General features: G+C 49.8%; 2 protein-coding genes across 3 annotated transcripts in view; one reads left to right on the top strand and one right to left on the bottom strand.

Annotated features, from left to right (window-relative positions):
• cog6 (component of oligomeric golgi complex 6) overlaps nt 1–22,580 on the bottom strand; it is a 33,964-nt gene that overhangs the window by 11,123 nt on the left and 261 nt on the right. The window contains exons 2-5 of one of the 2 annotated variants that reach the window (XM_061280874.1): nt 21,765–21,839; nt 20,649–20,788; nt 436–611; nt 8–151 (exon numbers count right to left, since the gene is read on the bottom strand). In XM_061280874.1, coding sequence (XP_061136858.1) covers nt 8–151; nt 436–576 — 285 coding nt within the window. In that variant the 5' untranslated portion in view covers nt 577–611; nt 20,649–20,788; nt 21,765–21,839. The remainder of the gene's footprint in view (nt 1–7; nt 152–435; nt 612–20,648; nt 20,789–21,764; nt 21,840–22,580) is intronic. The other variant, XM_061280875.1, reaches the window with a different exon arrangement.
• On the top strand, nt 1,344–22,435 carry LOC133155504 (LHFPL tetraspan subfamily member 6 protein). The gene is made up of 4 exons (XM_061280882.1): nt 1,344–1,721; nt 2,487–2,990; nt 20,673–20,771; nt 21,110–22,435. The coding sequence occupies exons 2-4, from the start codon at nt 2,606–2,608 to the stop codon at nt 21,226–21,228; spliced, it is 603 nt and encodes a 200-aa protein (XP_061136866.1). The 5' UTR covers nt 1,344–1,721; nt 2,487–2,605; the 3' UTR covers nt 21,229–22,435.

Here is a 22,580-nt window from a genome sequence, read left to right as displayed (position 1 = left end):
CTTTGACCTCTTTTACTTGTTGAAATAGCCGCGCAAAGTCCTCATTGATGGCCAGGCTCCTTCGCTCAATGTCACCTCGCAGGTTCCTCCGCGTGCGCAGGCTGTTCTCAGTGAAGAAAGCCGACAGGGCCGTCAGAGCTTCCAGCATCTCCTGCAATGGCGACACAAAACGCAATATGATAGTGTGGATTTTTCAAAGACACAGATGAGCCTCTACCAAAGGGATGGAAAGGGCATGTCTGGGCTTTCAATGCAGCCTAGAACTGAATTCATGATGTAACTGAAGATGCTAACAATCAACTGCAATTACGACAACTTTCTGCCCCCATTGCGCGTAACACGGCATTTGAACGGCGTTTTGGCTAGCTTGCCGAATTAGCCACAGCTAGCTGGCTAAATAAGCGTCCCGAAACTCAGTTGCAGTCCGCGCGTTACCTTGTCATTGTCAAGTCGCGTCTCCAGTATTTTGTTCAGCTTCCTCGATAGCGGGTTGTTGGGCTGAGACGTCGCGTTTGGATTGTGTAACAAAGCAGCAGAGGAGCTCTCGGCTGCCGATTCAACCTTAGCGTCTGCCATTGTACATGAGCAGGCGTCGTTCTTCTCCACGTCAGCTGGTTTTGTTTTGGTCCGTGCACAATCAACGTCCGGTTGGTTAGTAGAAACAAAGACAGCAGTGAGAAGAGGTTCCGCTTTACGATCAATTACGATACATTGTGGCCCCGTTCAAATACGATGACAGGTCGCGTTGTACCATAATAGTGCTGAAAATAAATTCGAATCAATCTAATTTTAAACATGCAATACACCAAACAACAATGTCAATATCTTACATAATGACATTTTTAATATTGCAATCAGACATTCAACTCATCCAGTTAAATCCAAAACAGATTAGCGTTCCTGAACTAATTGCTATTTTGTAATTAGCAATTGATCAGATGCCGAGCCAATCTGAATACGAAATTTGGTGGAATTTTCATTCTACCCAAATAACTGGACTGAATGCTTATTAATGTTATATAATATTGTGACATAACAGTGTGGTAATCCACTGTGCTTGATACAAAGATTGAAGTATTAAGAATACAATGCTGCGCTGTGCTGTGCTGCACTGCACTGCATTATTGTTGCAACAATATTCATTCAATTATTTCGGTGTTATTTGGAGAAATGAGTGCCAATGTTAATAATATAATAATGATGATAAAAACGCCAAAGTAAAGTAAGAATGATCAGCTTTCTTTTCGAATCAAATCTCACTTTACTGTGGTCATGAATCTGGATTTTACAAGGCAACTTGAACACATCGTGGCGCGTTCAGGGACCGCTAGAAGCGGCGGGTCCAACCCGTGGGTGGGGATTGGCGTGACTGATAGTCACCTCGGGAGAGGCGCGTACGATCGCTCGCTCGCTCGCTCGCTCGCTCTCTCGCTCGTCCGCTCGCTCGCCAGCTCTCTCGCTCCGCGCATTTGTCACTCGGGCCGGTGTCTTTCTCCACGCGAACACGCAGCCGTGCGTAAATCGATCACCCGCTCATCGTGAAGCGTATCAATGAGGACGAAGTGGCCTGTGAAATTCCTCGCGTCCATCTGAAGGAATTTCTTCTTTTCTTTTCTTTTTTCACCGATTGTGGAAAAGTTTCCAAGGACCGCAGTTGGAGTCCGCGGCTGAGAAGAAGCCGCTGGCGAGAGGCGCACTTTATTCCGGAGCTCTCGCAACATGTAAGCCCTTCTCTTCTTTTTTTTTCTTTTCTTCTCTTCTCTTCTCTTCTCTTCTCTTCTCTTCTCTTCTCTTCTCTTCTCTTCTCTTCTCTTCTCTTCTCTTCTCTTCTCTTCTCTTCTCTTCTTCTTCTCTCCCGGTACGGTAGGCATTTCATATTCTTTATGATTAACATTCCGACGGTGTGAGCACTGCGATAAGTCAGCGCTGAAGCAAGCACTTCCCTGCAGGGAGGGGATGCATGTGTACGGCGGCAGCGCCAAGCAAACATCCGCTTCATACATTGGAGCGGTATTTTGATGCCACTCACAAGTCAGCAAACAACACATTTGATTGTCTGGCCGTATAGAAAAGATGACATTGGCGACAATAGTTCCAGTAGTGTTTTGACGCCGCCATACGATTCAAGTTTTGCAAGCTTTCTTGCGCACACGCAATCATTGGAGCGTTACAACTCATTAGTGGGGGGGGGGGAAAGTTTACGATTCTATGTCATGATTAACACGCTGGCCTCTAGTTTCGTGAATGATGTCACTACGCAGAGGTAAGGTAGAAATGATGTTGTTCAGCTGCTATCTGAGAGACAGAGGGCTGCGCCGCTGTGGGAGTGGTCACAGCCCACTTCCATCACGGTGAATCCTTTTTTGAGCCAGCAGTTTCAAGCAAGTAGTGATTGTGCTTGCGTTCTCGATGAATTATAAGATCCGTCTGCGAACTGAAGGACCCGGTAGCTGCGTATAAAAGTTCTTTTCCCTGGTCGCCGACAGGGTCCGGCAGCCGACGAGGAGGTGAAGACGCCTCGCCTTCGTTGCCTGGCCACGCCTCGCGCTTCCTTCTCTCAACGGCTCCATCCCACAAGTCTTCCCACCGCCAGTCGCCCGGCGTCATGGCGTCCAGTCTGACGTGCGCCGGCGTGGTGTGGGCCTTGCTGTCCCTGCTGTGCGCCGCCGCCTCCTGCGTGGGCTTCTTCATGCCCTACTGGCTTCTGGGCACGCAGATGGACAAAGCCGTGTCTTTCGGGACCTTCCGGCGCTGCTCGTACCCGGTGCGCGACGAGGAGCGTCAGGCCACCGTCATGCTGGAGCAGTGCGGCCGCTACGCCTCCTTCCACGGCATCCCCAGCCTGGAGTGGCGCATCTGCACGGTGGTGACGGGCGTCGGCTGCGGCCTCCTCCTCTTGGTGGCGCTGACGGCGCTCATGGGCTGCTGCATCTCCGAGCTCATCTCGCGTACCATCGGTCGCGTGGCCGGGGGCATTCAGTTTGTGGGAGGTAAGCGGCAAACTTGTCCAACGTTTCGACTGATCGGTGTGACGCTTTACATTGTGCCAATGCTGTGTTTGTCGCTGGCGGCGTGGCGTGGCGTGGCATGTCCGAGCGTTTCCACTGATCGGTGTGACGCTTTACATTGTGCCAATGCTGTGTTTGTCGCTCGTGGCGTGGGGTGGCGTGTGCTGCAGACATTCAAAAATGTGGTGTCCAGAAGCGTCACATGACATGGCGTCTGGAGAAAGGAAGGAAGCCCACGCTGTGTCTTTGCAGGCCAGCCATGAAAGCCATCTTTTCTTTTCTTTGGGTTTGGTTTGGTTTCAATTTGACCAACGCCCTCCCTCCCTCCCTCCCTCCCTCGCTGGTGCGTGCGTGCGCTTTTGTTTACGTCTGTCGGTGGCTCGTGAGGGCCGGTCTCGGGCCCAGGCTTTGCGGCCTCCTTTGGGACGCGGCAGCCCTCTCATTAAGCGGGCCAGCGCGGCCCGCTGGCATTCCGCGGCCGGCGGCGCCGCTATTTGCAATGGCCGTCACGCCGCTCGGCTTGGAAAAGTGACAGCCGGCGGGCAGGTTGCCGACGGATTGGACGGAGCGTGCGGATGGGGAGGTGGATAAGGACCACCGTGGCCCCTTTTAGAAGAGACGTGCTTGCATCACACCGGTAAAAGAAATACAATTGTCCAAATGGATGTATTTGAAATGGACAAAGATGAAAAGAAAGCAGTTTTTGAAAGCATTTTGGTTTACTTTTTCAATTTTCAGTTCAGTTGTGTTTGCTCATTAGAATGGGGGATGAGGAGACAAAATGAAATCTGCCTTTCATGTGAGAGAATCTCATTTCAAGCTCACGATTTGCTATTTTTAGTAAGCAGATTAAAAAAAAAAAAAACATTTTTTTTTTCCTCAACGCCTCAAGCTCGGCGGCCAAGTGGTTGTTTTGGTGCGTTTGAAGCGTCGCTCAGATCTTTGAAAAGTCTCACGAGGGCTAATTGGAAGCGACACAATCGGGAAGGCCGGCATTGTGCCGGCATTGCAGACGCGGGCTCGCTGAGGGGGGGGGGAAAGCGGCCAGCGGAACGCTCCGTGCCATGAGAACGGCGCCGGGACAGTTTGCGTGGGTGGCGTCAAAGAAACAATCATTTGGCATTTTTGCATCCACTCTCATGAATACAATGGCAGCCACTGTCGCCAACGTTGAGGCCAAATTGTCCTCTGGAGAGTCGTCCGCCTCAACGATGAAAACTCCAAGAACGGAATTCCAAAAAGATTCCTGACTTGGATTAGGTTGTTAGGGATTTGGACCCGCTCCGCTGGCAGTTCTCCCTGCAGAGCCTGCTCTCATCTTTTTGGGGGCTTTGTTTGACGCTCCCTATGGCTTCTTTAATGGTGTCATTTTGGGATTTCTACTCTCCCTGAGTGGACTGTCAGGAAGTACTCGAGAGCTACGGTCGGCAAAGGCGTCGCAGTAGCTAAACGCGACCAGCGGGGGCGCTGCTGAGTCTGCCGCAAAGTATAATGACAAAGACGTCAATTGGAAAGGGTCAAAGTCGCCCCAATCGATAAAGGATATAATAATGATGAACGTGCCCGTGGATTCATGAAAAGGAATTCCCGTCACCGGTGGACTGCATCTAATGATTGACACTAGAAATAAGAAATGGCTCTTGGCCCATGTGTCATGTCTCATTACAAGCAAAGGAGATGAAACGCTTCAATCAGGAAAGGCTCAATACACCAGTAAGTATGGATGGCCCGCCCACATTAGGTCCACATACTCAGTATTCATTCGTGGTGTTACAGTCTCGAGGGCGCCCCCGCTACAGTTAATTAGACCCCGGCCAGGGGTGGGTGGAATGCGAGGGTCGCTCGCTGCTGGTTTTTTTTGCTGGGGTCAAATAGCAGGCCGGCAAAATGGAAGACGGGCTGAGCGGGCTGAGCGGGCTGAGCGCCTTTTGCGACGAATACGGTGACCTCAAACACGCTGGGATTAATTGACGTCGGAGCGCTTTTCCCACGGTCAATTACGGTTAAACGGAATGGCCGAGCTTCCGTTAGATGCGCTAAGTGGGAAAATAACGCTAGCTGGGGTTGTGCTCCTGTGCGTCGCTCCATTGACACACACGAAGGAGGATGCTTTCATTTCTTTCTTGGCGTGACACATTTTGGAAAGTCTCTAAACTATCTACCCGGGCTGGCTACCATTGGATTTTCTCATGTTGCTGTCGGTGGCGCGCCCAAGAGGAATTTGGAGTCTGCCGGCTGGCTGGCCGGCATTGCTGCTGCTGCTGCTGCTGCGGCTGCCTCGCAGTGTGCCCTGAGGAATGCCAGGAATTTGGAGTGGAGCTATTTGACAGGGGCCCTGCCCCCGCACTTCCTTTTCTCCAGTACGGATTTATATTTCATGGACGAACATGCTCGTTTGCCTTTTGTTGTCTTGAACAACATCCTGAAGTCTATATTTAGCGCAGAAGCTTCTAGCGAGGAGTGACACGAGCGAGCATCTCTGATCATTCTTTTTCTCTGAAGCCCCATCAAAGAGACGTCGGCGCCAACGTGGATCACGTCATTAGCGACAATCCTTGTCATTGTGCCGCACGGCAATATTTCTCAAGCTGAGCCACTCGAGCGCATTTTTGCGGGCTTTGCTTTTCCCTCGCAGCCGGGCGGGCCCTTCATTCCCGTCATAGGATGTGTTGTTCTGCGTCAGTCACACCAGCCAACGAAAAAAAGCCCTAGCCCGGCCCGGCCCGGCCGGGGTCCCGCAGTGGTCAGCGCTGCGCTGAAACGTCCCTGCATGCCACCACCTACTCGAGTGGAGCCTTTACAAACGGGGTGGCCGACTCAACAGATGGATGGATTCTTCAAATCCAGAGTCCGAGTCCGAGTCCAGACGCGTGATTCTCCAAACAATCGCCGCCTTGTGCTTTGGCTTCCTAGCGCCTCCTAGAAAAAAAAAGTCCGAGATGAGCCGGCGAGAGCTGCACGTCTGCTGCACAGCAACAAGAGGCCGTGCTGATAGGCGTCTCGGGAAATCCGAAGGAAGCTGTGGTTGCAAAGCACCAAGCGTGACTATAAACAGCACACGAGACCTTCGCCACCATGCCAGCGCTCAGCAAGCCCAAATATGGACTTGTTGTGCTTCAGATGTTTGGAAGCCACAGATGTCGATGCGAGAAGTAGAAAGCATGTGAAATAGCCCTCATCTTGTTTCGTCAAGCCTTTTCTTTTTTCCCCCTAGCATTAAGGTATGCCGAAGTGATGGATGGCCACCTTGAAAAAGTTTCCCAAACATCTGGAGCTTGCCAACAAACAACTAGCTGCAGTAAGATTATTGCAAGACACCGTGACATTCGCGGCGCAAGTTTTCATCACATGGCAATCGGAGTTGGAGTTAGCGAAGCCAAAGCGGTGCTGGAGTTTGTCACATTGAGATCAGATGACGGGAGCGGGAGGGAGATCCGGCCGGGCCTGTTTGTGCAAACGGACGAAATGGGACTTCTTTAGCTAAAGGGCCAATCTGAAGAGGTGGAATTGCAAAGCTTCTGCAGCGTCCATCTGTCTGCTTTGTGTTTTTCACCCTAAACGAAATCCCTTCATTGGAAGGAATAAAAGCTTTTTGTTTTTTCCTTTTACCGCCGCTCGCCGCCGCCACCCGCAACGTATGGATTGCCTCGAGCCCCGCGAAGGAAGCAATTCTAAAAACAAATCAAAGCCGTGAGCCCCAAATCATTTCCACCGCAACTTATTGTAATATATAATCGCAAGATCTGTTTGCCCAAGTACGTTGTTAGTGTGAGGACTAAAAGATCGGGCAGACAGCAATCCATGCTGGTCGGGGCTTTTGAAATCGGCAACCTTTTCAGACTATTTCTATTTGACGCTATTACTTTGCAAAATTCTGCAAAAAGAAATAAACGAAGGTTGAGCTGAATCCCGCGAGACTCTGCGGCAAACGAGAGCCGGCGTTGCAATTTGCACCGTGACAACAATTAGGCTCCACTTGTCAGCTATGTACGGCATGTCCGTGTGCGGCATAACAATCACGCACTGGTGAAAGCCAAACAAGCACTCGCTGGGGTATGCGTGTCGCACCCATGCGAGCGAGCGACCAACGCCGTTTGGTCACCGGACGGCCATTTGGAAGCTGGAGCTGCTGTAGGCCGCAATCGCGCTCTCGTGCGACCACGTTCCGTTCCAAGCGCGCTGCTTCACCTGGCTGCCGTTAAACCGGCAAAGAAAAATTGTCCAATCCACTTTGCTACCTGGGGAGCCTTTCTTTTGCCATCTGCCATACCGCCGTGTTGCTATATCACAAACATCATCAGTAGGCCGGACTGGTCTCCAGCTGCCTGCAGTTGGCCGCCGCCGCCGCCGCCATTAAAAGCGAAAAGGCTCAGCTCGGAGCCGCGGGCCTTTCCGAGAGACTCGTTTTATTTATTGATTTCGTCAAAACAACTTTGTGAAGGTTTCGACGGGAAAAGAGCATCGTCGGATTCTAACTTGGCCTCGGAAGAAAGTTCTGAAGATAGCGAGCGGCCTTTTGGAGGCGTTGGCTAACCGGCTCGTGGGATTGAGTGGCCACTTTTCAAAATGTGTCTGTCATCAAAATGGAGGTCCTGTGCAAGTCAGCCACTGTTATTGGCGCCGCAAATACTCCCGTCAGAGCGGGTACAAGCGCTGACAGCTGTCGCCCACCCGCTTGGGGAAGCAAGGTTTGCTAAACCAACCACCCCCCCAGTAAACATCCTCCGTCGTGTCTGGAGTTCAGTGAGCCTTCGCTTCCTGAGGGGTTGGAAGCAACAGCTGACAAGCACGTGGACGCTTGCAGCTGAGATCGTTGTTTTGATTTTTTGAATGGATTTGAAATATCCCATTGACTGCAAGTTTGGATCGGATGCTGGAATTTTGAAATTCTTATTCTGAAATCCGCTTGAAAATTCTTTGGTCGTATTCTGAAAGGAACTAGTTTGATTTCAACCATGTCAGTATTCACATGCAAAAAAAAAAAGTCCACAAAATGGTGGCTCGTTACTTGAAGAGCCGTAAATCAAGGCACTCACAACATGTTATGGTCACTAAGCAGCCCACCCGGGCGGGGCCCACCTGGTGACCATATGGCCCGCTGTGCTGCCTAGCAAATTCCCGCCTGCCCGCCCGCGGACCTGTCTTGAAGACGGACGAGGCGGCGGTGGCGGGTCTGGGGGCCCCTGGCTCCCTGCGGGGACCTCACTATTGGCTTGGTGGATTAGATGTGGATCACAGTTGACATGCCATAGCACAATGGAGGTCCATTGAGGAGGAGGTGGTGGTGGTGGTGCTGCTGCTGCTGCTGCTGCTGGATTCAGTTTTTTTTGTTTTTTGTTCATTACTTCAACAGTGAGGGGCAATCATGTGATCCTATAACAGGATTTTCAAGATGGGTTCTATTTCTACTGCTGACCGTAAGGCCATCAAAGGCAATCCAGTAGTAGCGCTTAAGTTCGAGATGATGCTCAATTTGGAAGTTATTCATTGATGAGATCATGAAGTATGTATTCAGAATTTGTGCAGAATTATGTTTTATAAATTAGCTGTAGCCATGATCAGTACATATTTTCATAAAATTCCCACTCTATATTTAAAGTTTCTACATGATGGTTATGTTTTGTTTGTATTCAATTTTAACATTTTAAAAAAAACAATCACTCTGTAACATACCGGAGCTAAATAAGCAAACCAGAATATTCAAATGCAGTCAAATTCATGGCCATTGAAGTCTACATTAGTAAAATTGTGCCAGCGGCCCAAAATCCCCCACCCACCGCTGGGCTCGAGACGGCCGTCCGTCCGAGGCGAGCCGAGCCTCAGCGGGCCGCGCCGAGGGCGCCCTTGGATAGGTGTTACCTTCGCAGCTCAAGGTCTAACAGCGAGATAATTATGCCATAGATGAAGACGATGGATGATTTGTTGACGCAGCTTCCCTTAATTGCTGCCCGCCCATTGGGACTATGAATCCATTTTTTTTATAGCAAAGGACAAAATCCAAGGAAGGGCCCGAGATGCTGTGCACTGCGTGAACGGACGCAAAGAAAAAAAAAAACAGGCATGCCTAGCCCATTTTTGAGGGGGCTCTACCACCCTAAAATTCAACCCCCCCCCCTCAACATTTGAGAGATCTTTGTACGTATCAAGAAACAGTCTAAATCAGCTCACATGACGAAATAATATAAATAAATGACATCTCTATTTTGATGACACCACATTTGAAGCGCAAGTGAAGGTACCACAGCCCACCAAGCGGCCCCGTCGTTAAGACGGACGGACAAGAAAGTGGAGCCGTTTGTTCTGGCGAGTCCACGTGGAAAGTCTTACGCTTGCGGCAAAGCGGAGGACGTGTCGCCTGCCACCGTGCCGCCCTTTTCTTTGTTGCTCCCTCGCAAAGGAAGTCAAACACAGCTTTAGCAAACTTCAGCAAAGAGGAGCAGATGCAACATTCGTCTCAGGTCGAAAGACCTAGCTGCTCTCACTCTGCATCGTCATTTATTAGCATGGGGCTAATAGCATTGGATTTCATATCAGTATTGACCAAGAGAGGCGGAAGACCACTTGGCCTGCCATTAGCCGCTCTTAGTGATGTTCCGCTTGCGATGCTTTGGTGTATAAACGGGATCATGAGGTCATCATCACAAAAATGCCATCCACGACAACTGTCTGTCTGTCTGTGCGTGTGTGTGGACATTCTTTCGAGCCTGGTGAAAGTTAAAGATGTTTTTTCAGCTTTCCAGCAACCGCCAGACTTGGAAACTCTGCTGCCACCAGTGTTGATGGGTTGGGGGGGGAGTAAGTGAGGGAGGGGCCTTCTCTGTGGAAAGAAAGTGGGAAGGAAGGCCGGCCTCCGGCGCCGCATCATAAACTGAGGCGATAGACACGCTTGGCTATCGAATTTGCCGTCGTCGATTTAAAAGCCAGCCCGGCGCAAACACAGATAAATGCAGCACAAGATTCCTAAATCAGGTTGATCTGGCGACAACTACAAAAACAAGCGGACGGACGGACGCGGTCAACGTGGGAGTGTCACGTCTCCATTCTTCGCATTCTTCAAGACGGGCTTTCCTCAGAGGATCAATTAAGTGGTGGCAAAGCGGCAGACGCTAATCAGATGTGTAATGGAAGTCTCAGGGCTCCCTCGGGGGGCGCCGGCCAATCGGCCCTTCCTTCAATTCATCACCGTCTGCTGTTTTATCAGCGACGCATTACAAGTTGTAATCAGTCACACGCGTCTGGGCCGGGCCAGGCCGGGCCGGGCCTCCGCTATCAATCAGCGCGTGTACCGACCGCGCCAAGTACACGCGTGTCCCTCCCTTCCTGCCCAATCAGTGGGAGGATGAATGCTGCGCATCGGCTGAGCTTGAGTGGCAGCTGTCACTCACTGCCGGCTGGCCCCCGTGGCGTGTTGGAGCGGAGCTGTCAAATCCCCCAATTGGACCGCAAAGCCCAACACGGCCAACTTTTCAGGAGTCGTCTAATTCAACTGATATATGAACTGATACGAATGAAAATAAAATGAATCCATTCAAACTCACGGGACACCTGGCGCCGTGATTTAGCCAACTATTTGACTTCCCCCCGTTAGGCAAACAATGGATCGATCCGGGAAAAGAAACATTTCTGAAGGAAGGCAAACATCTCATGCTCCCTTGCTCCGTGAAGGATATTCCAAACAAACCTGGCTTTCATTTCCCAGAGGCCAGATTACGGCGTGTGAAAGTGAAGGAGACGTACGTCCGCAGCCCTAATGCGCCCACGCGAGCCGGCAAAATTGACATTTCCAATTGGCAAACAGACGGCTGGCTTATTTGGACACTGTGGACATGCGCAAAAAGCAGATGCTATTTTTGGTGACTCATTTAAAGTTGCCTTCAGTTTCAATCAATGAAGGACTCAAAAAGCTGCAAGCAAGCAAGCAAGCCTCAAGATTTCATTGTGGGGGAAAAAAAGTTCTTTGGAAAGGGAAAAACATTCACCCAGGTGAGCCGTGTGCGTGCGTGTGTGTGTTTGAGCAAGCACTTGCAATGCACGTCAGCCCCCAGGCTGGGCTGTCGGAGCCAATGTGTTTTGGTTGCCACGGTGAAGAGCACCTCTGGTAGACTTTTGCGCATGGTCAACAACATCACTCACTCGGGCCCGCTCGTAAAAGCGTGGCGGCGGCGGCGGCGGCGGCGGGCGCACTTGACTCGCCGTCTCGCCTTGTTGTCTTTCATGTGAACGCCCGTTAACGCCGGTGGTCACGGCTAAGTGTCACTTGAAATATTCAGCCAACCTGACGGGAAACGAGGCGAGCAGCCGGCTTTTGTCTTTTTTTTTTTCTCCTTTCTTTGTTTTCTTCCCGAGCCTTGGCGTCGTCAACGCAATGGCTCCCGGGTTGCTCCGAGATTGCTTTTTCAGCTGTCGCCCTGGTTCCCTGCGGACGTCTTTCTCTTTCTTCGCAACTTGCGGGAGAATTTGGAATTCCTTTTGATAATGGATTGCGAGAAGACGACGGCGCAGGGATCCCCAAGCAACGGTCCGCGCTCCCAGTTTGGTACTGGGCCAAAGGTAGCGAAAAAAATGGCAGCGTCACTTCATTCGTCCCCCCTGGCCAAGCGAGTTCCTGAACAGAGCAAAAAGTGGACACAGAGCACCCAAGACTCTCCATTAACGAGCCAGACGGCGTCACGTCACTTCCTTGACACCAATGCAAAGTGCTGAAATGAGCCAAGAGCAATCCGCAACTAGGTCGATATTTGACTACCTCCTCCTCTGAGCTTCTCCAGGCTTTCCACCGTTGCTTTTGGACAGCGGGAGAACCCGGTAGTGCTGAGTGTGCCCTTGCGACTTGGCCTGGCCATATGGGGCGAGATGGCCGGGGGGAGGAGGGCGCCCGCCCGCCTGCCGTATGGTGGCAGGAAAGGAAGGAAGGCAGGCAGGCAGGCAGGGAAAGAAGACAGCCGCCACCGCCACCGCCACCACACACAGCCGCGACATTACATAATGTTCAGGGGGGGTGAAGAAGAAAGAAGCGCTCGGGAAGAATGACCTATTTGTGTCACTTGAACCAGAATGAAGTATTTGTATTCCCTTTGCCACCGTAGCGTGCGTGCTAATCTCCGTTAGCCCATCGATGGTGTTTTGCGTTCTATTCTAGCAGACGTTCATTTTATCCACGCTTGTGAGAGTGACAAAAACAAAAACATCTGCGTGCATCTCAGCGAGCAGGCTTTCATTTCCCGAGAGTGACGTTTTGCCCATCCGCTCAGTGCAAAATGGCAGCAGAAATAAAAGTCACCAAAGAAGTAAGCGTACCGTATTTACTAGCCGGCTCGCTCCTGTCGAGTTGCCGCAAAGTCTTTGAGCGACATCCAAAAAGCCGGCTCCTATTTGACATTTAGCCACATTTGGATTCTGTTCCCTGTCACGGCGCTGAAAAGAACGCTTGTGCTCGGAGGATTGATGAGGGAAGGGGGGGAGCGATGACGGGCTGGGGAATAGGTGTCTGTCTCTGCTGTATTTTGTGACCTTTCCGCCAGCAGCACGCTGACGATTTGTGTGCCATCTGCAGCCCTGCGGGTAAGGCCTAATCCCAGCCGGCCGGCCGGCCGGCCGGCGCCGTTGTCGTAAACCTCTCCGCCTTATCTCGCTCACGCATCCCCCAGCGTGTGACACATCTACCTGCGTCAACAAATAGCAGCTGCAAACGCCGGCTGTGACGACGTGGATACGAAACAGATACGCATCGTACAACCTCCTTTTGACCCGCTGCATGAATACGGCCTATTGTCGCCGAGATTGGGGAATTGCCCATTCAGCTGAAGGGTTCCTTGGGTGGGCCGACCGGGAAGTAGGCGCGTTGACATTGGAAATGGCCACTTTTAAGGAATCCAACTCTAAGTCAATCTCACACGCCCGTGGAAATGCCAAGATCGATTCTTATTTGAATGTAAATCTCACGTACGGCGGCGCGTGATAGCGGAGACGGCTTCTCCCAAACGTCACGTAAACGTTTGTGTCTGGGCTGCGGCGGCCGCCGTTCCTTTATTGTCATATTTCTTTATTGGTAATTAGTTTTATTGCACAAGCGGCGCAGGCTGTAGCTCTGCTCAGCCGTGAAGAGGATGCGAGGAGGAAATTGGGAGGATGCGTGAAATGGAGGATGCGCTCGTGACGTCACTCGCCTCGCAAGTGGGCGTTACGAAGAAATGGATCCAAAATAAGATATGAAGAGATGGAAAATGGATGGAGAGTACAAAGGAAGGGGCCTAAGAAAGCTGCACTTTATGGGTACATGCTTTTTACAGAGGATAAAGCGTAGGTGTCAAACTTGAGGCCCGGGGGCCAGATAGGGCCCGCCACATCATTCGATGTGCCCCGCAAAGGCGAATTTTGCATGGACTTTGTGTCATGACTAAAATGACAAATTGTTTCTAAAAATCTTCATCATTGCACTCACTTGCAATTTCTCCGCAAATGGAATTGTCTCATTTGTAGCGAAATGTCCAGTGTTTAATCCTCGCGGCAAATGGAATTGTCTCATTTGTAGCGAAATGTCCGGTGTTTAATCACCACGGATGGACGGCTTGGTTAGTTTGCATCGCAGCAGGAAGCCCCAGCCACGGCAGGAATTCCAAGCAAGTCGGATTTGTACACGGCGTAATGAAATATTTTCCCTCCCCTTGCGACTTACTGCTTGGAATGGTTCAGGCTGGACTTTCTTTTCTTCTTTCTATTAATCTGGCTGAAGTGGCGTGATGCATGGCCGCTCGCTCGCTCGGTCGGTCGGTCGGCCGCTCGCTCGCTCGCTCGCTCGCTGCACCGTATCTCACTTCCCTCGCTCGCGTAGGGAGCGTTTGGCGCTTTTCCAGCCGGGCGGGCCCCTCCCCCCCCGTTCATTCATCTCATTTTTACGGTGGATGGTCTTCAGGCAAAGTCTGATCCCATTTATATCTTTTTATAGCGCACCAGGAGGAGGGAAAAGCTCCTGTTTGCTCAGTGAATTGTGGCTGAAAGTCAAGCGGCGGCGGCGGCGGCGGCGGCGGCAACAGCAGCGGCGCCTGGCACAAAGCCGTCCGCCCCTCCGTCCGTCCGTCTTACAATGGAGCTACCCCCGCCAAGGATGCGGTGACCTTCAGCTTTAGGTTGATGGACCAGGGAGGCGGGGCCTTGACCCACTAAGGCTCAACCTCTCCATCAAGAGCTCCCGCGTTCGCAGACAGCCGCTATTGTTCCTTAATAAATTCACAGAATACTAATGAGGCAGCTTTAGTCCGGGCAGGGGGCACGACACCAACGAGGAATGTGGAATGGAGAACATCGGCTTTTTTTAGATTTCAATGTCACCTCACGTCAATGAATCGGATCTTAACTGATTTTAAAAAAGCGTGTGAGGGCAAATCTTTTTTCTTGTTCTGCTCCTATTTTTCTTTCTTTGTTTGGCTGCCTCTCACAGGTCCATCTCAAGGACGGATGAAGGAATGATCCGTTTCATGACTGTAATTTTCAGGCCTTTCGCGAAGGTTTCGGACCTGGCCGACCCGGTCGCTGGGAGTGCGTCTAGCTGCGCCGTCCGTCGAGGTGCCGTTTATCCTGCTCACATGGTGTAAATCTTTCAGCAGCGCTAGCCCGAGGTCGGGCGCCGTGACATTCATCTCGGCTCAACGGGCTCTTGATTTTTTTCTCCGAGTCCTGTCGGGTACGCGGACACGTTCTTTACGGCTCAATCAATCAGAGTGTAGCGGAATGGCGGGCCGGCCGGCCGGCCGGCGGCGGCGAGCCGAGCGGCGGCCTTCGCGCAGCCCGCGGATTAGCATTGGCATCATTAACATTTCGCCTTTTTCTCATGCTAATTGCTCCATACATCTGGAAAAATGATCGATTATGTTGAAAAAAATCAGCAAAAGTCCCGTCGCGGAAATTGACCCAAATGGGATGGCGGGCGACAAAGGACAAGTGGCCACTCGGACCCACGGTGTGGAAAATGCAGCCTTGGTTTGCAAAGTGGTGCTTTCTAGCAGCTCAAAGTTCATTTTGCCATTTTTCACAGCAACACATTTCCTCATTTATTGCCATTGCGGCGGCGTAACCGTGGTTTATCTCTCAATTGGAGCCGCAGACGCCTTCACGTTCATGAATACTGATGAATTGTCATGAAGCCACTTTTTGTACAGGATTCATAAAACGGGAGGGAGGGAAGGATTTTGCCTAATGGAGTTAGATTGTTGATTCTTCTAATCCTGACACGAGTCTGCTCCGTCTGCAAATTTCAAAGTGCGCCGCAAACGACTCGCCGCCGTGCCGGCCGGTTGAGTCGGACAGGTAATACATACTAATCCTGCGCAAATTGACTTTATTTGTAACGCACAGTTCTGCCCGCTTCTTTTTGCGGATGCGGCGTAATAAAGCGGAAGGTTTATGAGGAAGGCTCGTCGTGAATCATCAAAATTGCGTCCGGCACGCTGAATTTATGTCCCAGTCAGCGAGGGTAGAAAAAGAGATTAGGAAAATGCAGCCGTATTCAAGTGAACTTATTATTCGCATTCTTTTGGTCATTAGTCAAACTGCTCACTAACAGTTTATTTGCCCAAACTTCTCGGAATTCACTGCCCTCCGGTGGTCGGTGGGGCATGTCAAAGAGGAACCTTCTTTGCGATCCGATGTGCCCCCACAGTTTGTTTGTCACTCAACACAAGTCGAAATGAACGGGCATGTCTCAATTCACTTGAAGGTACTTCTTTGACAACAAGGTTCCACAAGAAGATATCTTCTAAGACCAAACGGCCCAGCTGCGAACAGATGGCAGTTGATTTGATATGCTCACTTTCTAAAATGATAAAAGGTGATTTCTTCTCTGGGATGGTCGATATGTCTTTTTTCCTGAAAGTCAAATCCATTCATGGCTTTAATGGAAGCCATATGTAGTACGTGGGCGGCGGCCGCGTTCCATCTGTACTCTCTCAAGTATCATTGGGCCAAAAGGGCTCTTTTATGAAAAATTCTTCTCCGATTAGGAGGAGGGACATTTTGGCAGCCGCTCGACTGAATTTTCCCCGAGGTCCGGGGGGGATAATAGAACGAGCAGGGATTCATCTCAAACAATCCGGGGCGTTGCCTGTTGAACTACTTTTACGTTCGTCACTCTCTTCCAGCTGCTTTTTGATTTTCGCTGCTCTGCCTCCAGGCTTGTAGCGCTTTCACCCACATGTCTATCGCAACAACTTATTATCGTATCACGCGGCCTGTAATGGCGATCGTGAGAGGAACATATCGCCCGAGGGAGCGAGGGCCACTTTCAGTTGCCAACCGGGGAGCATTTGCGACAATGGCAACAGATTCCCAGAAACATGCTTTGTGACAAAGCTGTTCTGTCGTGTGCCAGTCAACTTTGTGTCTCATTTAAAGAAAGCCACGTGATCCTAACGAGTACAAGCATTGGTGAAAATGAATGAAGGCAGATTTTGATGGCAGGATTTCATGCATTTCTTTTCTGTATTCAAACTGTGGCACTTGACGGCTCCAAATCATGGCTCTCCTTCTAGAGTCAACTCACTCACACGTCCAAAGTAATTAAGACCTCGAAAGATGACACAATCTGTTGCCCTTTGTTTTTCTTTTTCTTATCTTTCAGCGGCAATGACAAAAGGCGCCATTGCAGTGTGAATTTCAATGGGCCGCCCTTTCCTGACTGGCGTTTGCTTTCAATCTTGCGACGTATCCAAGCAAAAAGCGCTTTTCATCCACGGCTACGCAGGATCAAGCAGATATGAGATACCATTAGGGAGCAGCCACTTGATACATTGCGAGATGTCAAGCACACTCGCACACGTTGGGTCATGCTCAGGTTCTCCTTTTGTGCTCCCCTATTGTGTTACTCTTGGATTACCTTACGGATATATAGATCGTTTTGTTTTGTTTTGTTCTGGGCTGCACTCCAAGGTGCTAATAGCTGCACATGACTCCAAAAGCACATGTAGCCTGATCTGAAAAAAGACATCATAGCCTTAGCACACTGAATAAGAGGCGACGGCTAATTTAGCAGGCTGGCTCAGAGGTCAAAGATGAAAAGCTAACAAGGGCCTTGAAAAGAAAGCTAGCTACAGAGGAAAAACTTTTGTACAAATCGATGTGACTTGCCTAAGCCGAGCAAAGACTTGACTCAACTTGCTTGAAACGTTGTGTCATTTATCCTTTACTGCTTTCAAACTTAGGTAGAAACAAGCAAGCGGCTTTTCATAGCACTCCTCCCCGTGCGTGTTGCACTCGGGTGTTGAGGGAATATTGCGTTGTCTTTTCAAACCTGCACTCCTCACAACCCCGAGGGGAAAAAAAACATTAGCTTGTGAACGCACCGCTTGGAAGTCAAGCGGCTACAAAACAAACGCACGCTACTTTGTACACTGGCTTGCTGCTAGAAGGATCCCCCCCCCCACAAGCGCCTGCCGTGGCATTGTCCTTTGAAAGGAAAATTTGCTGTCACCAATGCGTTTTGATGTCTGCAAACAGGACTTTGAAATATTCACCACATTTCAAAGTCAAAGTCTGCTTTACATCTATTAGTGTGAAAAGTGGTTGTGGCTTTCATTTTTTTCCCTCCCTCGGGAGTCTCGCTTTGCGCCTACTTAGCCCTTGTCAATCTTGACTCCAAAGTAGAGCGGAGATTGAGGAAGCGCTTGCCAAGAAGTCTTTTACAGACAAACATGGGCCAGTGAATACATCTGCGTGAGTCGTTTCACAATTTTTGGGTACGGTCGATGTCATGAAAGGCAGGTAAGCGTGGCTCCATGCAACTCTTTTGCTCCTTGTTCACGTTTCCGATTCCGCCGCCGCCGCCGCCGCCGGCTTCGCGCGTGACTGACGAGCAAAGGCTAAGCGTGCATCATTCCAGTCGACAGCTCGCAAAGGAACTTCTCTAGTTCTGCTTACTTAACTGCACGTCTTTGGGAACGGAATGTGGACAGCATCCAATTTGCAACCTTGAACTCTCAGGAGACAGTGGAAAAACCAGCGCAACGGGGCCTTCAAAACAAACGGCCTAGCCCTTTAACGCTAATGCTATCACATGATAGGAGGAGCCTTTCGAACCAATTAAGCAAGTGATAGTTGAATCGAAGCATAACCGCAAGACAGTCATCACGTATTCTTTATCTTCTGTACGGAGCACAGCAATGAACGTCAAGTCGTATACTGCCCCCAAGTGGCCAAAGGAGGCAGCAGTACAACGGCCATGCGATCGGTGCAAACAAAGCGTGACGACACCGGTTTCAATAGAGAGATGATTTCCGATCACTCGGCCGGCTCCGTGCGATGCCGAGCCGCTCAAATGTCCCCATCTTTTGTTGCATTCCACTTTAGTCAGAGATGATATGACGATGACCTGAAGACGCGTGGCAACCGACTCGGAAATCCTCCGATTGTCCATCTGACGCTCACGCCTCTCCAGCTCCTGGAAAAGAGCGCTCGGTCGCCGCGAGCCTCAGCGAACGCGTGGGCTGAGCTGATCCGATCCGAGCGTGAGCCAAATGCCCGCAAGAATCAGAGCGCCGTTTGAAAACGTGTCTGGGCTCGACGGTTACACAACCGGAGCCAGATCGACTTTAGAGGGGACGCTTGCCCAATGCGACTCGTCGAGCTAGATCAATAGCTACTTTGTTAGCTTTATCGATTAGATGAATTCATTTGTCAGGTCTTAGGTTAGTTGCTTAGTTATTTTGTGAATCCATTGATCGGTTACGCGAGTTGCTTTATGATGACTGATCAATAGTTATTTGGTTCCATGAGTGGCTATCGAGTCTTTTTTCCCGTTTGTTCGCTTGGTGACCTTGAAAGGGATTGTCTCTTGCTTTTTGACTGAGCACCTAGACACAAAAAGAAGAAAAGCCAACCAGCAGGCTGTTAAAGGGCTTTTTTATCAGGTAACCAAATAAAAGGGTGAGGATTAAAGAAGCCTGGAGGAGACAATGAACTCTAAAAAGTGAGTGGATGGATGGATGCTGATGAAATGCCAGGCAAATGAAGAAAGATCAGCGTGCGCGAGGCGCTCCACTCCATTTATGGAAGTTGGCAGGCTGGCTCAGAGCGGGCTTTCAGAGACGCCATTAAGGCCGGAGATAGTCGCTCTGATAATGGAGATCAAGCCAAACTCAATCTCACGGGAACTCGTCGGTCTTCGGCGAGCGGAAGACGCAAAGTTGGACAGAAAATGAAGCCGTAAACAAAGAAAGCCGCGGCACTTCTCGGAAAGCGGAGGGCGTCACGTTTGGCCGCGTTTTCGATTTTCTTCATGTTGAAAGCACACAAGGGTGGCACCCTTTCTATTGTCGCTCAAATCAAAGCCAATCTGGACTCTTTGGAAGCAAGAAAGATTCTACACCCACGCTCCACTTTCTTGTGTCGAGAAGGGAGATGACACGCTGCCGCCGCCGCCGCCGCCGTCGTGTCTCGGTGTTGCACTTGAAAGGGAATCCGGGATATTGTTAAATATTAATGGCGAATACATTATGCGCCTACTTTCACTCTTAACGGTGGCAAATTTGAATCAAAACAACGTTTGACAAAGTTATGTAACACCACAACACCTCAGCGCGTGTTCGTGTTCGTGCTCGTGCTCGTGTTGGCTGCTCGCACAAGGATTTACATCCAATCCCTTGGTGTGTCACTTTTTCTATGATGCGTGGCTCAAAGTTGAGATTTGGGAAGGAGAAGCGGTTAAATTGTCACGGATTGGGGGGGGAATCCTTTGAGCCTCTCTGATCCTGAGCTGGAATTACATAAGCGTTTTTTCTTATATAAATTTATATATATATATATAGTATTTTGTATCCATGTTTCATTACGGATGATTCACTTGAATTGCTTGCATATTTGGTGCAACTTGTTAAAACACACTTAAAGGGCTATATTTGTCTAATCTTTAAAAGTGTCAAAACAATTATTTGAGGCCGGTCCAGCATCTTTCAGCCTCTGTACGGCCGTAAACAAGAGTTGAGAAGAATGCTAACTAACCAAAGTAGCGTGAATCCGAGCGCTGTCTCACAAGGTTGTGTACGTTGTTTGAAGTCAAACACAAAAGCGAGACATGAAGAAGGTGGGCTCGGCTACGCCTCCCTCCCAGGAGGAGCCCTCCTGAGGCTCCGCCGCACCTCGCTCGCTCATTACGGGCAAATTTATGAAGAAACATCCGCTAGCCAGGGCTTTGCGACGCACCTCGACGTGTGATTATAATAATCCCCGGCAAACGTGTTTTTGGCGAGTCATGATTTCCCCTCCAAGACAAAAGCACATTGGATATTCAAAACAGCCAGCCATCATTAGGTCAAAGGAAAGTCCACTAGCCTAATGCTCACATGTCTGGAAAAGTAGCATCAATGTTTGTCATTAAAAACACACACAAGCGCTCATTAGGGGACCTTCTCTGCCTCTTCTTTTTCTTCTTATCTACATGCTGTGGCAAAATGTACTACTACATTCAAAGCAACTCTGAATTTCAACTTGAGGCGGGCGGGGGAACACAGTCCATGTGCACTTCCTGCGTGTTTCCTTTTAATCATCTACTTTTAAGGGTTCAAACGAGTTTGAGAGCTGATTAACTTGTTCAAATGGGATTATAGCGGGGGATGGCTGTCTACAGTCTTTTCTTTCTCGGTCATCATCACTAACCTGTGGCCTCCTCTCATCTCGCAGGCCTGCTCATCGGATCCGGCTGTGCGCTCTACCCGCTCGGATGGGACAGCGAGGAAGTGCAACAGACGTGCAGCAACAGCTCAGACCAGTTTCAGCTCGGTGAGATGATGCAATCGCTAAAAAAAAACAAAAATATACTTCAGTATTTGAATTGAATCCGATATGGCAGCAAAACAACGAAAACGAGAGATCTTCCCAAAGAAGCGGAGGCAACCATCACTATCAAATGAGCATGATTTCGAAAAAAAAACTTTTACGTACGGTTGCATTCTCATACGTGACAAGCTTGTTTGCACGCTCTCACAAGCATGTTTGGCGCCAAAAGCGTTGAGAGCATCTCCAAGGCTGCAAATGACCTCAACAATTTGGTGTTTTTTTTAACACCGTCACAGCGCTTGCTCGTTAGCGCCTACGTTCATTTCTATGTTTCTTTGCAGGCTCCTGCCAGATCGGCTGGGCCTATTACTGCACGGGGGCCGGGGCGGCGGGCGCCATGCTACTGTGCGTCTGGTTGTCGTGTTTCGCCGGCAAGAAGCAGAAGCAGTACCCGTACTGAAGGTCGGAGGTGCTCTGACGACGGTGTACGGCGAGGGAAAAACTGCAGGGACTCTTTCATAATGCAGCACACGCACACAAACAACACTGCTCAACAAAAAAAAAAAAAAACAGAAGGAAGGCGTACAGTGAACCACCGCATATTGGCAAATCCTCTATTTGTAGATTTTCTTTTTTTTTTAATCCTGTGTTATCTGCTTTTTTTGTTCAGACCACAGCCATATCAAATTTGAAAAGATTGCTTTGGTGTTGGCCCTGGGGAAAGGAAGGACTTCATTTGGTCAGGCTCTTGTCTTGTCTAATAGGAAAAAAGTGTTTTGGCGCCCTCTTGTGGCACGTGTAGGAATTATGAGCTTTTTGGGGTGCGCACAAAACGTTGATGATTTGAGTCAAGGTGGTCGACTGTAGCTACATTTCAGGACGAACCCAATGTGACCTGTAATCGTTAGCGGGTCACCTGGTTTGAGTGAGTGGACATTTTTCAATTGTTCAATGTTTCAGTACGCCAAGGTTCTGAAAAGCTCAATTGTTACCTACCAGGTCGGTCAGGATGGAACACTGTCCAAGGACGTCCACTTTTCCAAGAGTCTTCCATTGGGTCTCTGTTGTGACCTGCAAACGGAGGCATATGTTGGTGTTGCTGCATTTTTTCAAGGATTTTACTAATTGCCATCACACTCTTCTCAATGTTATCCATACGGAGAACGTGTGACATCTTTGGAAAAAGGCAGCTGGAGTCAAAGGACTCGTGGGAACACCTGTACCAATCCTTGTCAGCTGGGCGTTCAAACATTTCAAGAAGGTCAAAGGTCAGAGCGCATTTGAGGGTCATCGGGAAATTTCACGCATTTGGTGTGCTAGCTCCACACGCGCACGCGCACGCACGCACGCACACGCAGCTGTTTGTGATGCTTGATTTATGGAACCACTTGTCTTTCTCTTCAACCTGTTGATGTTTTTGTGTCCTGTGATGAAGACTTGCGTACCAATATGATTTCCCACTTCAGTGTAACGTGAAGTGTTCTTCCTCACCTGTCTCATCGTTGCCTTAAAGCCCCTAAATGCAATAACCCCCCAAAAAAGAAGGCCGCGTATCTTCTATGTTGTGTATGATCACGTACTTTTATCATCATGGCACGTTTCGTTTTGTTTTGTATTCACGCCTCAAATGATTCTGTTTTTGTAAATAAATGTTGATGGAAAAGCTTGCCTTGCGTGGTTTCTTGCAGCTCGCATTCCTAAAAAGCTTTTTCCCATGACCTCCTGATCTTTTTCCCCCAGTCCTGCCCCTCCCCTTTCCAATCGATAAGGAGGATAAGGACAGGCGGACGCGCTCAGAATAACTTTTATCGA

Source organism: Syngnathus typhle, linkage group LG6 (assembly GCF_033458585.1).
Source record: "Syngnathus typhle isolate RoL2023-S1 ecotype Sweden linkage group LG6, RoL_Styp_1.0, whole genome shotgun sequence".
Classification (NCBI taxonomy): Eukaryota; Metazoa; Chordata; class Actinopteri; order Syngnathiformes; family Syngnathidae; genus Syngnathus; species Syngnathus typhle.
The sequence above is the reverse complement of the archived record's forward strand: the minus strand, read 5'-3'. Positions and strand labels throughout refer to the sequence as shown.

Coding starts and splice junctions, on each gene's coding strand:
- LOC133155504 (XM_061280882.1), top strand. CDS start 2,606: ATGGCGTCCAGTCTGACGTGCGCCGGCGTGGTGTGGGCCTTGCTGTCC. Junction 2,991..20,672: donor GGGCATTCAGTTTGTGGGAG/GTAAGCGGCAAA, acceptor CTCATCTCGCAG/GCCTGCTCATCGGATCCGGC. Junction 20,772..21,109: donor CTCAGACCAGTTTCAGCTCG/GTGAGATGATGC, acceptor GTTTCTTTGCAG/GCTCCTGCCAGATCGGCTGG.